The 17,519-nt window shown below is 41.5% G+C and overlaps 1 protein-coding gene across 1 annotated transcript in view; it reads right to left on the reverse strand.

The window, feature by feature from the left end:
• Window positions 1–924: 924 nt before the first annotated feature.
• si:ch211-180a12.2 overlaps window positions 925–17,519 on the reverse strand; it is a 58,941-nt gene continuing 42,346 nt past the window's right edge. The window contains exons 10-13 of the mRNA XM_038990751.1: window positions 5,578–5,925; window positions 5,040–5,318; window positions 4,356–4,625; window positions 925–1,260 (exon numbers count right to left, since the gene is read on the reverse strand). Of these exons, the coding sequence (XP_038846679.1) occupies window positions 1,241–1,260; window positions 4,356–4,625; window positions 5,040–5,318; window positions 5,578–5,925 (917 nt within the window). The 3' untranslated portion in view covers window positions 925–1,240. The remainder of the gene's footprint in view (window positions 1,261–4,355; window positions 4,626–5,039; window positions 5,319–5,577; window positions 5,926–17,519) is intronic.

Genomic DNA, 17,519 nt, shown 5'->3' on the forward strand with positions numbered 1-17,519 from the left:
CAGTACCTAACGTTAGCTAGCAATCTACGTATGATTGATGCACAAGTCGTATACCCAAAGACACTGAATATCCTGGCCATATTGTGGCCAGAGTAGCTAGCTAGTTAACTGACAAGCTAGCATGTTAACTAATTCAGATAAACGAGGTAGCAAGTAAAATAACAATGTGCCGTATTTCTCGCACTGTGAAATTGATAACTAGCCAACAACATAAATAACGGTGAACGCTTCCTTTTCACGGCAAAAACGACGACAGGTTAGCTGGAGTGCTGCTAACACACTCGGTCCAAACTTTCCCAGCAAATATAAACGCCAGACAGATCAAATAAATCATTGCGAGGGACTAACCTACGTCCTTTTGAAAATCGTCCTGTGGTGTGTCTGATCACTTGGGAATGATTTATAATCCAGTTTTGCGGGCACTTCCGGGCACTTGCGTCAAGAAAGGAAGTGAGGGAAGAATTCACAAAACAGTTTATGTGGCGTGTATCGGCGGTTGACATTCAAAGGTGCCTTACCGCCACTTACTGTACTGGAGTGTGGGCCAGAGACGGAGAGGAACGGGTTAGAAGTTCTACACAAGCACCAACCCAATGATACAGCTTATGCATTGACATGGCACAGAACATAAGTAATATAATTATAAATAATTAAAAGGTTAATACTTAACTATTAACACTGAGATCAAGGCTGAAGTGTGTGAAATGTGCAATGTGAAGGCATGTGAAATGCACTCCCCTTGTTTCAATAGTGGTTGAGGTAAAAGCAAGAGACAGAGAACCACGTCTATTTTTGAAACGCATCAGGCTCACACATTTTGTCCCCATGCAAAAACAATGAACAACACAGTACAATGTCAGCGTAAAGGAAGATGTTTTGTCCCCCCAACTAAAATGAAATGCTGCACAAAAAGTGAACCAAGATTTTATTGACAAAATTACATTTTCGAAAATGTATATGTTTTTAGAAGATTATGCGACAAACGTTGCGCTGAACCTGAAACGAAACATGACATGAATATGAAATGTATGAATCATACAATTACAAATGACCTTATGCGGGAACAAGCATCAAATCAAATGTATTTGTCATAAGCTTTGTAAATAACAGGTGTAGACTAACAGTGAAATGCTTACTTATAGGATAAAGTGTGACATCCTGAGGAGTCGTATACCATAAGTATTTTATATCTATGTTATATAAAATAAACACCTTCTGTAGGCCCCATTCACAGTGAAGATTAAACCTCTTCATTGGGCTCTGCAACAACAAAAAAGACAGGAGTTAGAGGTATGTCTTGTTCATAAGTATGTCCTGTGATATACTGTACGTTGCATATAAGTTAAGTGTATTTATTGTGATGCATTATATTCATTAATTAATGGGGCTTGCGAAAGCAAAAGTGCCAACTTTGAATCTTTGACAAATTTTTGACTTATTACACTGTAGTTACACTGTATTATTAGTGGGGTTTGTGAACGCAAGACCCCCATTTTAAATCTTTGACATACTTCTTATTTTTCGTTGGAACGCGATTCCTCCTACACTGTTTAAACTATAAACGTCATTCAAACGTCAAAACATGCAGATCGGTCTGGATTAGTGTGCTTGCAGAATTTTTTTTGATATCTTTTTACTTTTTAAACTATTACACTTTTTGTCCTCCATCCACTTTCATGGGATTTCCTCAGCATTCTAAAGGCCCCATTGTGACATCATCACTTTCAACATTCCATTCACTGTAAATGCAATGATGCAACTTTTAACACAAATCAGCTACTTTGACCACTTTGCCAACTACTTCTTAGACAAAAGGTTAGAACATGTAAAATCTTCCTCTACTTCTCTGCTTTTCGAATCTGAACTCAGAAGTAATATCAACGACATGTTCATCTAACTTTTTCCAAACTGCCATTTTGACCACTCCCCCCAAAATTCTGATAAAAACTTTGTTGCATCACTGCTTGGTACGGCAATTGCCCGGTCTCTGACCGCAAGGCACTACAGAGGGTAGTGCATACGGCCCAGTACATCACTGGGGCTAAGCTTCCTGCCATCCAGGACCTTTACACTAGGTGGTGTCAGAGGAAGGCTCTAAAAATTGTCAATGACCCCAGCCACCCCAGTCATAGACTGTTCTCTCTACTACCGCATGGCAAGCGGTACCGGAGTGCCAAGTCTAGTACAAAAAGGCTTCTCAACAGTTTTTACCCCCAAGCCATAAAACTCCTGAACAGGTAATCAAATGGCTACCTGGTCTATTTGCATTTATGTGCCCCCCAACCCCTCTTTTATGCTGCTGCTATTCTCTGTTTATCATATATGCATAGTCACTTTAACTATACATTCATAAACATATGTACATACTACCTCAATTGGCCCGACCAACCAGTGCTCCCGCACATTGGCTAACCGGGCTATCTTCATTGTGTCCCGCCACCCACCACCCGCCAACCCCTCTGTACGCTACTAATACTCTCTGTTCATCATATATGCAGACACTTTAACCATATCTACATGTACATACTACCTCAATCAGCCTGACTAACCGGTGTCTGTATGTAGCCTCGCTACCTTTATAGCCTCGCTACTGTATTTAGCCTCGCTACTGTTTTTCACTGTCTTTCTACTGTTGTTTTTATTTCTTTACTTACCTATTGTTCACCTAATACCTTTTTTGCACTATTGGTTAGAGCCTGTAAGTAAGCATTTCACCTGTTGTATTTGGCGCACGTGACAAATATACTTTGATTTGATTCAGATCCTTTGCTATGAGTCTCAAAATTGAGCTCAGGTGCAGCCTGTTTCCATCGATCATCCTTGAGATGATTCTACAAATTGCTTGGAGTCCGCCTGTGGTAAATTCAATTGATTCGACATGATTTGGAAAGGCACACACCTGTCTATATAAGGTTCCACAGCTGACAGTGCATGTCAGAGCAAAAACCAAGCCATGATGTCAAAGGAATTGTCCGTAGAGCTCTGAGACAGGATTGAGTCGCGGCACAGATCTGGGGAAGGGTATCTTGAAGCATTGAAGGTCCCCAAGAACACAGTGGCCTCCTTCATTCTGAAATGGAAGAAGTTGGAAACACCAAGACTCTTCCTAAAACTGGCTGCTAGGCCAAACAGAGCAATCAGGGGAGAAGGGCCTTGGTCAGGAGGGTGATCAAGAACCCGATGGTCACTCTGACAGAGCTCCAGAAGGTTCACCTTCCAACAGGACAACGAACATAAGCACACAGTCAAGACAACGCAGGAGTGGCTTCGGGACAAGTCTCTGAATGTCTATGAGTGGCCCAGCCATAGCCCGGACATGAATCCTATCTTACATCTCTGGAGAGAACTGAAAATAGCTGTACTGTGATGCTCCCCGTCCAACCTGACAGAGCTTGAGAGGATCTGCAGGAAAGACTGGGAGAAACTCCCCAAATACAGGCGTGCCACCTTGTAGCGTACCCAAGAAGACTCAAGGCTGTAATAACTGCCAAAGGTGCTTCAACAAAGTACTGAGTAAAGGGTCTGAATTCTTATGTAAATGTGATATTTCAGTTTTTATTTTAATGTTTTTGCTTTGTCATTATGGGGTACTGTGTGTAGATTGATGACTAAAAAAACCAACAAGGCTGGAATGTAACAAAATGTGGAAAAAGTCAAGGGGTCTGAATAGTTTCCGAATGCAATATACAAACCTATTCTACGTAGTTCTTCAACTACCACAAAAATACTTTTAAAGAGCTGCCATCACTAGATCCGCCATCATATTTCTTGCCACAAATAATAGCCTAAAACCTTTTCATTACATCATCTTTCAACTAAAATCAAATTTAACTTACACTAAACGTTTCACAAAAGTAAATCGCGCATCTATTTATCTGAAACCCACAGCATGAATGATTGAGTTGCTTTGCTTTCCTAAGTGTTCTCTACATGATCCTGCCTTTTATTCCCATCTTCTGACAGAAGATCGCTTTGTTCTGTATCAGTTTTCACACGCAACAACTGTAGTTTAGCCATTTTTTGCGATCTAACTAATCAAAAGAAATAAAGGTTGATATAGTAGTCTATCAAAAATAATCAGACCAATTATTTTACTTTGTCTATATGTATGATTTGCTTTAAATAGTAAAGTAAAACTTTTTAAACTTCTTCCATAACCACAAAAACACTTGCAAAGAGCTAAAGCAAGCCCAACAACTTTACTTTTAAAGTTACCATCTAGTTCATATATGCTATTACTTTGACAGCATAGCAATGTTATAGTATAACGGTTTCATTGGATAGGCCTGTATGTATTATGGTATAGAAAACGTACATTTGAATGATTTTATAGGATAAGCAGTGTAATACAATACCTGTCCATGTTCGGTGCACAGGCAGCTTAAGGGCCGGGTGGGTGATCTCCACGCTCACTCTCAGTCGTGCTCTCTCCTCCCCTCTGGGCCCCTTTCTCACGTTCACCCTGTTTATGTGCAACGTTTCCATGCCTTCTTCTTCCTCATCCCTACTCTCATCCTCCACCTCCATCTGCGTCACCTTTCTCTCCACGTTGTTGTTCTCTCCGTCTCTTGCGTCAATGTACTCTATTCCTTCCGTTTCGGGGTCAGCGACTGCGGCTTCTGTTTCTACAGACATTAAGAGGTATAAGGAGATATTTAGTCGCTTTACTGGATAAAATGTGAACGCATGTACAAGTACTGCATAGGATTTGTATTACTAATGAATATGCTTATGAAATGTTGCACACTTACAGCTAATGTTTAAACTTAAATCATAGGTGCAATGAGTTTGCATGAGCACACATAACCTTGACTTAATTAGCCACAATAGCATTAGCTTGGGTCGAAACAGGGAGATGTTCAATAAGGCAAATCGTTGCAAATTGTTTTGAAACTGAAAACTAAAATTAGCGTTTCATATTAGACAAATGCTTGTAGTCCCTCCCTTTTCAGTCCTTTTTCTTCCGTTTGATGCTTAATGGACACAATCCAGTTCTAACATGGACAGGTACTGTTTCACTAGTGTTAATAAAAACCCACTAAGTGTGTGTCCGTTTTTCCAACTGTCCATCTGACCATTTCCGTCTGTCTGACTGAGCCAGCAAGTGGATCTCTCCAAAGCGCACACACTCCTAAACTCTCTCTGTCCGTCCACTCCCTTCCCGCCTGTCTCGTTGGACACCAGCGGTATGAGGGTGGTGCCCCCTGCTGCCCAGAGCACTTTAGCTTTTGGGTGGCCTCCCGTCAATAGGAGATTGAAAACCCCAACACCCTCGCTGGTCCAACGGACAGTAAGAGAGGAGGGGATGGAGGGAGCAGCTGGGAAAAAGAGAGAGAAAAAGGGAGGATTAAAGGTCAAAGTATTTGGAAAATGTATAGTAGATAGAATTCCTTGAATGTACATATACTTAAAAAAAATATATATATACTGTTTGATAGGTTATTCATAACGTATAAGAAAGTGCATACGACCAGTTACAGTCTTAAAACAGTTGGCGTACTGCTAAACAACATTTAAATGAAGTCTATACTAACAATGTTCACATTACATGAATGCAGACTAGAGAGAGACAGGTACCGATAAGAATGTTTCTCCACCGTCTCTCGATGGGCTCCTCCAGCGAACAGTGCTCCACTCGGCACACCACCCCTCCCGCGCTCTCCTTCTTCTCTTCATTTGTTCCCCCCTTCCTCAGAGTGGCGTTGGCACGGTAGGTACTAGGACCGCTCAGCAGGGGCCCCCAGACTTCTCCTCCTTCTAGCACCTCTTCCTCTCGGTCATCCACCTCTCCTTCTCTCAGACGGAGCCAGGTGACTGAGATGCCTGGAGGGTAGAACCCAGTCATGTCACAGCCCAATGTCAAATGTTGACCAGGGGAGGAGGCAGAGCTGATGATCTCGGACACATTGGGCCTCTTTATGAAACCTGCAAGGAACAAGATGTAATTGAAGATGAGTGGAATACATTTAGTCATGACCAATGTTCCCTCCAAAAAAAATCCGCACTGAGCAAATTTCAGGTGTGTCGAGCGCAAAATGTAACGTTCTGTGCAACTTCCAGCGCATGTTTACTGTGACCACTGAGGCTGTACCCGCTTTAAATTACAGTTTTAACAGTGGCCATGTAGGCTACTGTGGCTATTTGATCATAATGTACGTCTAACCAGTGTGGCCAACCATCAAAAACAATGGAATAAATGCATCCCATAACATTTTAACATGGAAATAGCTGTTCTATCATTCAGCCTACAGTAACAGCCAATGTGTGGTGTTCAATTTAGGCCTACATTCAATGAGACTTTTGAAAAAAAACACGCAGGGGTTGACATTAACCTGTTTATCCACTTGTCCTTCAGACAAGGAGGCGACTGAAAATGTTGTGTTGTTTAATGGAAGAAACCACTTTACAAAATAAAATGCATTATTATTCTGATACCATTATTACAGAGAATCAGACAAATGATGCTACCCTCTGCCTATTGGCTACTTAGCTTATTCAAGACCGCCTCAAAATACAACAGTACCCCATTAAGACAAAGCTTTTCAAAGATGTCTAGAAATGTATTTGTTTTGTGCTCTTGCAGGAAACAATCACTCCCCTACTGCTGACTACAAATTATCTGGTTCACCAACTACTTCTCATATAGAGTTTAGTGTGTCAAATCGGAGCGCCTGTTGTCCGGACCTCCGGCAGGTTCTATGGGAGTGCCACAGGGTTCAATTCTCGGGCCGACTCTTTTCTTTGTATACATCAATGTTGTCGCTCTTGCTGCTGGTGATTCTCTGATCCACTTCTACGCAGACGACACCATTCTGTATACTTCTGGCCCTTCAATGGACACTGTGGAAACTAACCTCCAGATGAGCTTCAATGCCATACAACTCTCCTTCCGTGGCCTCCAACTGCTCTTAAATGCAAGTAAAACTAAATGCATGCTCTTCAACCGATCGTTGCACGCACCTGCCCGCCCGTTCATTATCACTACTCTGGACGTATCTGACTTAGAATATGTGGACAACTACAAATACCTAGGTGTCTGGTTAGACTGTAAACTCTCCTTTCAGACTCACATTTACCTCTTTGGGCTAGGGGGCACTATTTTCACGTCCGGATGAAAAACGTGCCCAAAGTAAACTACCTGTTACTCAGGCCCAGAAGCTAGGATATGCATATAATTGGTAGATTTGGATAGAAAACACTCTAAAGTTTCTAATACTGTTCAAAATAATGTCTGTGAGTATAACAGAACTGAAATGGCAGGCAAAACCCCGAGGACAAACCATCCCCCCCCAGAAAAATTAATCCTACCACTGATTTCAATGGCTGGCACTTTTATTATAAGGCGAAATCCTCCCCGATTGCAGTTCCTAGGGCTTCCAATCGATGACAACAGTCTTAAGAAAGAGTTTCAGGCTGTTTTTTTGAAAAATGAGGTAGAAGTTGTGGTTTTTGTAAGTGGCTCCCATTTTGGCTTGTAGTGTTTACATGCGCATGGACGAGTGCGAGTTCTTTTTGTTTATCTCCGGTAAAGACAATAACGATTCTCCGTCTTAAATTTGATAGTTTATTTACGTATATGGGTACCTAAGGTTTGATTATAAATGTTGTTTGACTTGTTTGGAAAAGTTTATTAGTAACGTTTGGGATTCATTTTGTATGCATTTTCATGGAGGGAAACCAGTGGATTATTGACTGAAGCGCGCCAGCTAAACTGAGTTTTTATGGATATAAAGAAGGACTTTATCGACCAAAATGACCATTTGTAATGTAACTGGGACCTTTTGGAGTGCCAACAGAAGAAGATCTTCAAAGGTAAGGCATATTTTATATCGCTATTTCTGACTTTCGTATCACAACTGCCTGGTTCAAAAATGATTATCATGCATTTGTATGCGGGGCGCTGTCCTCAGATAATCGCATGGTATGCTTTCGCCGGAAAGCCTTTTTGAAATCTGATACCGCGGCTGGATTAACAAGAAGTTACGCTTTATTTTGATGTATTGCATGTGTATTTTCATGAATGTTAAATATTTACAATTCTGTATTTTTAATTTGGCGCCCTGCAATTTCACCGGATGTTGTCGAAGGTGTGCCGCTAGCGGCACGCCTAGCCTAAAGAGGTTTTAAGCATCAGCTGTCAGATCACTGCACCTGTACATAGCCCATCCAACTACCTCATCCCCATACTGTATTTATTTATTTATCTTGCTCCTTTGCACCCCAGTATCTCTACTTGCACATTCATCTTCTGCACATCTACCTTTCCAGTGTTTAATTGCTATATGGTAATTACTTCACCACCATGGCCTATTTATTGCCTTACCTCATTTGCTCACACTGTATATAGACAACAAAAAAATCCTATTGTGTTATTGACTGTATGTTTGTTTATTCCATGTCTAACTCTGTGTTGTTGTATGTGTCGAAATGCTTTGTTTTATCTTGGCCAGTCGAAGTTGCAAGTGAGAACTTGTTCTCAACTAGCCTACCTGGTTAAATAAAAAAATATTATTTTTATTTTATTTTTTATAAATGGATTTAATAAAAAGGTATCACTAGTCACTTTAAATAACACCACTTTAATAATGTCTACATATCCTACATTATCTCATATGATTATACTGTATTCTATACCATCTACTGCATCTTGCCTATGCCGCACGGCCATCGCTCATCCATATATTTACATATTCTTATTCATCCCTTTATATTTGTGTGTATAAGGTAGTCGTTGTGAATTTGTTAGATTACTTGTTAGATATTACTGCACTGTCGGAACTAGAAGCACAAGCCTTTTGCTACACTCACATTAACATCTGCTAACCATGTGTATGTGACCAATAAAATTTGATTTGATTTGACAAAGGCCTCTCCAATAGTAGTACCAAAACATTGAAAGACGGTTTTCTCAAAAGTGAGTTTACAAGTTGATCAACTTTCAAAGCAGAATTGCTTTCCCATTGTTTCCTCAAATGCAGTGTATGATATACCATTTTGTAGTGTAAAAAACTGAAATTCAAATGTTGCTACATAAGACCGAATCCAGGTGGTGAGTCACATATGGAAATGGTCTATTTATATATAGGCCTACTGCAGCTTTGATTGTTTATGCCACACCGGTCTGTGTAAACTAGTCTGGGCTGAGAAGTGCATATCAATGCAATAGAATCCTACTCCGATGCGTTCTGCCGACAACAAAATCTCTTGCGTAATTCGTTTTGTTTCGGGATGTTGCATTGAAAGTGGCTAAAATTGCACTGATCCCAATTGTCACAGTAAAGGGAAACGTTGATAGTGTTAACAGGAAACACTCTAGAACAGTGTTCACCAACCTTTTCTGAGTCGAGATCACTGAGTCAAAATGCAAGCCAAGATCTACCGCTCAGATTTTTTTTTTTTTAACATGACTCAAAAAACGTAAGCCATGCAACATCATCCAACTTTCAGAGAGGGAGAGAGAGAAACACAGCTGCATGTTAGCTCTCACATTTTTCAACATGTTTTTTTACAAAAAGATAGATTTGGAGTTAGATCAACTTTGGTTTTTGGTAGGGACATATACAGGGCACTACACTCCACAGCATAACCTTCACTCCAAATCAAAACTTCAAACCTCTACAACCTAATTTTGGACAAAAGGACCTGGAAGGATTAATACTACCAAGCTACCATCCAACCTGGAACTCAGACAGACCAGATACAATTTCAATTAGCACTGACGTGTGAAGTGAGAGGGCCTTTGAGCCCAACAAATGGCAGGCTACCCTACCCAAATCCAAAGGCCTTGAAGCCCCCTCCTGCCATTCAGAAACCATCTACTGGCATTTTCTACAAGAAATCTGCCTCCAGATAAAAGCTTCTCCAAAATGGGTGTGACACATACTCCCGTTGCCTGCTGCACTGCTGCTTGGATTCCACCTGGCGATCTGTTCTCCGTCTGCCCTGGTTGTCTCCCCCTGTCTGGTACAGGTACCCCCACCACTCCCCCCTCTCTCCCGAGCTTTCGCTCGCCTCCAGCACACAGGCACTGTTGGGGCGAGTGACTCGAACGTACAATGGCTAGCCCCAAGTCGTTATAATTGTTTTCTTGTGCATTTTGCTATTTGCCTCACGACTCCTGCATGCTTTGTTGACTATGAACTTTCTTGTTTACCCAACCGTGGGACATACTATGTTTGTTCCCACACTCAGTACTCTGACTCTCTATTGGTTACACGGACTCTTGGCCTCCCATCCTATTCTAACCACCTCTCGCCGGCTTTGTATTCATGTTACCTGATGAAATTGCTGTATAATATGATCTTGTTTCCATCTAATGCACATTCAAATGTCATAAATCAGCACTGCAGAGCTCTCCCTGTCCTCTGCTGTGCATTGATTGTATTACTGTTGATGATATCTGGAAATGTACATGTACACCCTGGCCCATCTATTGTTACTAGCCCCAATTTTGACTTGTGCTCTGATATCTGTTTCACTGATTTCTGCTCTCGTAAAAGCCTGCTTAAACCTAAGGCAGAAAGACTCCCTAAAACTTTCTCAGATTATTACCAATCCCATAAGGTATGACTCCAAACACCCAGAAAAGGCTACTCTCCGCGATGTTATCCTCACAAATAATCCTGATAGGTATTAGTCTGGTGTTTTCTGTAATGACCTTAGTGATCACTATTTTACAGCCTGTGTTCATAATGGCTGCTCAGTGAAACGACCTGTCCTGATTTGTCATAGAAGCTTTCTAAAAAACTTTAATGAGCAAGCCATCCTTCATGACCTGGCCTCTTTAAATTGGTATAGAATCAGCTTGATCCCCTTTGTCGAAGACGCTTGGACCTTTTTAAAATATATTTTCACTGATATTGTTAACAAACACATCCCCATAAAGAAAATGAGAATTAAAAACAGGTTCAGCCCCTGGTTCGACGGTGATCTTGCAGAGTTACTCCACCTCAATAATTTCATTTGGCGAAAGGCTCAGCACACGCATACTTAGGCTGACTGGCTCTCGTTCAGGCAAATGAGAAATAAGTGCACTCAGGCTATCCGGAAGGCCAAAGTTAGTTACTTTAAGGAGCAGTTCTCTCTCTGTGGGTCTAACCGCAAGAAGTTCTGGAAAATGGTTAAAGACCTGGAGAATAAACCCTCCTCCTCACAGCTGCCCATATCCCTTAAAGTTGATGATGTGGTTGTTACTGACAAGAAGCACATGGCTGAGCTTTTAAATCACCAATTCATTAAAGCAGGATTCCAATTTGACTCAGCCATGCCTCCTTGCCCGTCCAACATTTCCTCATCTCCCACCCCTTCTAATGCGACTAGCCCCGATGCTCCTCCCTCTTTTTCCCCTGTCACACTACAAAGTTTCTCCATGCAGGCAGTCACTGAGTCCGAGGTGCTAAAGGAGCTCCTTAAACTTGACCCCCAAAAAACATCTTGGTCAGATGGTTTATACCCTTTCTGCTGCCCCTATAATCGCTGGGGAAGTTCCCATTGCTTGGAAGGCAGTCACGGTTCGTCTTTTATTATAAGGGGGAGATCAAGCTGATCCTAGCTGTTATAGGCCTATTTCTATTTTGCCATGTTCATCAAAAGTGTTCGAAAAGCTTGTCAATAATCAACTGACTGGCTTTCTTCATGTCTATAGTATTCTCTCTGGTATGCAATTTGGTTTCCGCTCAGGTTATGGATGTGTCACTGCAACCTTAAAATGTCCTCAATGAGGTCACCATTGCCCTTGATTCTAAGCAATGTGGTGCTATTTTTATTGAATTGGCCAAAGCTTTTGATACGGTAGACCAGTGGTTCCCAAACATTTTATAGTCCCGTACCTCTTCAAACATTCAACCAGGGTCAGCGCACTCTCAAATGTTGTTTTTTGCCTTCATTGTAAGCCTGCCACACACACTATACGACACATTTATTAAACATAAGAATGAGTGTGAGTTTGTCACAACCTGGCTCGTGGGAAGTGACAAATAGCTCTTATAGGACCAGGGCACAAATAATAATAATCTTGCTCTTTATTTAACCATCTTACATATTAAACCTTATTTGTTCATCGAAAACTGTGAATAACTCACAGCAGGTTAATGAAAAGGGTGTGCTTGAAAGGATGCATGTAACTCTGCAATGTTGTGTGGTATTGGAGAGAATCTCAGTCTTAAAACTTCTTATGGCTGCAGTCCCGGTAATGGGACCGATATGACAACAGCCAGTCCAAGTGCAGGGCGCCAAATTCAAAAACCAAAAATCTCATAATTAAAATTCCTCAGACATTCATGTGTTTTATATCATTTTAAAGGTAATCTTGTTGTTAATCCCAACAAAGTGTCCGATTTCAAATAGGCTTTTCAGCGAAAGCACTACAAACGATTATGTTAGGTCACCACAAAACCACAATAAGCATAGCCATTTTCCCCAGCTAAATATAGCTTCACAAAAACCAGAATAGAGATAAAATTGAATCACTAACCTTCGATTATTTTCATCAGATGACACTCATAGGACTTCATGTTACACAATACATGCATGTTTTGTTTGATTAAATTCATATTTATATCAAAAAATCTGAGTTTACATTGAGGCGACAAGATTCACTAAATGCAAAAACATCAAGTGACTTTGCATAGCCCTTCGTTTCAACAGAAATACTCATCATAAATATAGATGATAATACAAGTTATACACATTGAATTATAGATATACCTCTCCTTAATGCAACCGCTATGTCAGATTTCAAAAAAACTTTACGGAAATATAAACCATGCAATAATCTGAGACGGCGCTCAGGTGATTAGCCAAATTAGCCACCATGTTGGACTCAACAGAAACCAGAAAATACATGATAAATGTTTCCTTACCTTTGAGGAATTCATCAGAATGTAGGCCTATGAATCCCAGGTCCACAATAAATGCTTGATTTGTTCGTTCATGTCCGTTATTTATGTCAAATTAGCTACTTTCGAATTGTTTACCAAAACCCTAACCAAAGTCTCAAAGCGCGACCACTATAACGTGACGAAAGGTCCAAACATTCCGTTACAGTCAGTAGAAACATGGCAAACGATGTACTGAATCAATCTTTAGAATGTAGTTAACATACATCTTGAATAACGTTCCAACCGGAGAACTATAACGACTTCAATTGAGAGATAGAACACAGCTGCCTCTCACGTGAACGCGCTTGGGGAATGCATGGTCACCTCATGGGACCTGATACTAAATTCTGTCTAATTCGACCCCCCTTCACATTAGAGTCATCAGACTTAGTTCTGTTGATTGCTGACATCTAGTGGAACCCCAAGGCAGTGCAACATCATTAATATCTCAAGTGGATTTCTTTAGGGACTCTGGTGAATACACAGAGGCTCAGATTTCTGACTTCCTGTTTTGATTTCAACTCAGGATTTTGCCTGCCAATATGAGTTCTGTTAATCTCACAGACATAATTCAAACAGTTTTAGAAACTTTAGAGTGTTTTCTATCCAATACTACTAATAATATGCAAATATTTGCAACTATGACTGAGGAGCAAGCCGTTTGATATGGGCACCTTTCATCCAAGCTACTCAATACTGCCCCTTCAGCCATAAGAAGTTAAATCATTTTCCACACAAAGTCTGTGCCTGTATTTAGTTTTCATGCTAGTGAGGGCCGAGAATCCACTCTCACGTAGGGACGTGGTTGCAAAGGGCATCAGTGTCTTTAACAGTGCAATTTATCAAGGCAGGATGCTCTGATCCCAGCCTAATCCAGAAATCTGGCAGTGGCTTCTGATTAAATAACATTTTCACAGAACCGCTTGTTGCAATTTCGATGAGGCTCTCTTGTTCAGATATCGGTAAGTGGACTGGAGTCAGGGCATGAAAGGGATAACGAATCCAGTTGTTTGTGTCATCTGTTTCGGGAAAGTACCTGCATTAGGTGCGCACCCAACTCACTCAGGTACTTCGCTATATGACATTGTCCGTAAGCTTGAGATCATTTGCACGCAAAGAAATCATACAATGATGGAAAGACCTATGTGTTGTCCTTGTCAATGCAGACAGAGAAGAGATCCAACTTCTTAATCATAGCCTCAATTTTGTCCCGCACATTGAATATACAGCTGAAGTTGGAAGTTTACATACACCTTAGCCAAATACATTTAAACTCAGTTTTTCACAATTCCTGACATTTAATCCGAGTAACAATTCCCTGTCTTAGGTCAGTTAGGATCACCACTTTATTTTAAGAATGTGAAATGTCAGAATAATAGTAGAGAGAATGATTTATTTCAGCTTTTATTTATTTCATCACATTTAGTTGGTCAGAAGTTTCCCACATATTTGCACCTCTTCGATGGTCCAACGTCACTGTCTGTTGTTTGGTGCTTTCCCGGGTAAGGGGGTAGTAGCTCTTCGGCTCCATCAGATTGACAACTGTCAGTGTCCATGCTAGCTGGGCTAACAACAAATGTAGAATTACTGATGTTAGCATTGGATGTGCTCGTAGAAACAGAACAACTTGTGTCGTCGACAGGTGCAGGTGTAGTACTGCTGGTAGTAGCAGTACTACCAGTAGAGCTGGTATGTCTCTCTATGGATGCGGGCCTTACTTTTTTTAAACCATTTATCCATTTTCGAGCAAACGGAATGAGCAGAAGCTACGTTTGGCTATATACGGACCGTTAGTGGAATTCCCGCGAGAGAGTAACGGTTAATGTGATTGGATGTTAATTATTTGACTAGGCTACCTGTATTTGACATTGTGTTTTTATTTAGCTGAACACTAGGTGGTTTAATTTTATTTTTGGCAGTGAAACGAGGCTACTCAGGCGAGAAAGAAATCTCACCCAAATGTATAGCCCCATTGGAAAATATAATATATATATTTTTTAAATGTGAATCACATTTTTATTTGGCGTACCCCCAACGGCATTCCCCAGTTTGGGAATACCTGCGGTAGACCATTCCATTCTTGTGGGCCGACTAAGGAGTATTGGTGTCTCTGAGGGGTCTTTGAGAAAGGTAGTTACCAAACCAGGCCAAAGAGTGCAGTGTATAATGTCAGAACATCTGCTGTCTCAGCCACTGCCTGTCACCAAGGGTGTACCCCAAGGCTCGGTCCTAGGCCCCACGCTCTTCTCAATTTACATCAACAACATAGCTCAGCCAGTAGGAAGCTCTCTCGCATCCATTTATATGCAGATGATACAGTCTTATACTCAGCTGGCCCTCCCCGTATTTTGTGTTAAACGCTCCACAACAAATCTTTCTTAGTGTCCAACAAGCTTTATTTGCCCTTAACCTTGTTCTGAACACCTCCAAAACAAAGGTCATGTGGTTTGGTTAGAAGAATGACCCTCTCCCCACAGGTGTGATTACTACCTCTGAGGGTTTAGAGCTTGAGGTAGCCACCTCATACAAGTACTTGGGAGTATGGCTAGATGGTACACAGTCCTTCTCTCAGCATATATCACACCAGCAGGCTAAAGTTAAATCTAGACTTGGTTTCCTCTATCGTAATCGCTCCTCTTTCACCCTAGTTGCCAAACGAATCCTGATTCAGATGACCATCCTACCCATGCTAGATTACGGAGTCGTAATTTATAGATCGGCAGGTAAGGGTGCTCTCGAACGGCTAGATATTCTTTACCATTCGGCCATAAAATTTGCCACCAATGCTCCTTATAGGACACATCACTGCACTCCATACTCTTCTGTAAACTGGTCATCTCTGTATACCCGTCACAAGACCCATTGGTTGATGCTTATTTACAAAACCCTCTTAGGCCTCACTCCCCACTATCTGACATCTACTGTAGCCCTCATCCTCCACATACAACACCCGTTCTGCCAGTCACATTCTGTTAAAGGTTCCCAAAGCACACACATCCCTGGGTTGCTCGTCTTTTCAGTTCGCTGCAACTAGCGACTGGAACGAGCTACAACAAACACTCAAACTTGACAGTTTTATCTCTTCATTCAAAGACTCAATCATGGACACTCTTACTGACAGTTGTGGCTGCTTTGCATGATGTATTGTTGTCTCTACCTTCTTGCCCTTTGTGCTGTTGTCTGTGCCCAATAATGTTTGTACCATGATTTGTGCTGCTACTGTTGCTACCATGCTGTGTTGTCATGTGTTGCTGCCATCCTATATTGTCGTCTTAGGTCTCTCTTTGTGTAGTTTTGTGTTGTCTCTCTTTTTGTGATGTGTGTGTTGTCCTATATTTTGATTTAATTATTATTATTATTATTATTATTTTTAATCCCAGCCCCCGTCCCTGCAGGAGGCCATTTGCCTTTTGGTAGGCCGTCATTGTAAATAACTGACATACCTAGTTAAATAAAAAAGCCCCTTTGGCAGCGATTAGAGCCTTGAGTCTTCTTGGGTATGATTTTACAAGCTTGCCAAACCTGTATTTGGGGAGTTTCTCCCATTCTTCTTTGCAGATTCTCTCAAGCTCTGTCCGGTTGGATGGGGAGTGTCTGTGCACAGCTATTTTCAGGTCTCTCCAGAGATGTTCGATCGGGTTCAAGGACATTCAGAGACTTGTACCGAAGCCACTTCTGTATTTTCTTGGCTGTGTGCTTAGGATTGTTGTTCTTTTGGAAGGTGAACCTTCGTCCCAGTCTGAGGTTCTGAGCGCTCTGGAGCAGGTTTTCATCAAGGATCTCTCTGTACTATGCTCCGTTCATCTTTCTCTCAATCCTGACTAGTCTCCCAGTCCCTGCCGCTGAAAAACATCCCAACAGCATGATGCTGCCACCACCATGCTTCACCTTAGGGATGGTGCCAGGTTTCCTCCAGATGTGAATCTTGGCCACCAGGCCAAAGAGTTCCATCTTGGTTTCATCAGACCAGAGAATCTTGTTTCTCATGGTCTGAGAGTCCTTTAGGTGCCTTTTGGCAATGTGCCTTTTACAGAGCAGTGGCTTCCGTCTGGCCACTTTACCATAAAGGCCTGATTGGTGGAGTGCTGCAGAGATGGTTGTCCTTCTGGAAGGTTCTCCCATCTCCACAGAGGAACTCAGGATCTCTGTAAGAGTGACCATCGGGTTCTTGGCCACCTCCCTGACCAAGGCCCTTCTCCCCTGATTGCTCAGGAAGGTGCATCATCACTAGCTCTAGGAAGATTATTGGTGGCTCCCAACTTCTTCCATTTAAAAATGATGGAGGCCACTGTGTTCTTGGGGACCTTTAATGCTGCAGACATTTTTTGGTACCCGTCCCCAGATCTGTGCCTCAACACAATCCTGTCTCGGAGCTCTACGGACAATTCCTTCGACCTCATAGCTTGGTTTATGCTCTGATGTGCACTGTCAAGTGTGGGACCTTATATAGACAGGTGTGTGCCTTTCCAAATCATGTCCAATCAATTGAATTTATCACAGGTGCACTCCAATCAAGTTGTAGAAACATCTCAAGGATGATCAATGGAAACAGGATGCACCTGAGCTCAATTTCGAGTCTCATAGTAAAGCATCTGAATACTTATATAAGTAAGGTATTTCTGTTTTCTATTTGTAAACTTT

Source organism: Salvelinus namaycush, chromosome 4 (genome assembly GCF_016432855.1).
Source record: "Salvelinus namaycush isolate Seneca chromosome 4, SaNama_1.0, whole genome shotgun sequence".
Classification (NCBI taxonomy): Eukaryota; Metazoa; Chordata; class Actinopteri; order Salmoniformes; family Salmonidae; genus Salvelinus; species Salvelinus namaycush.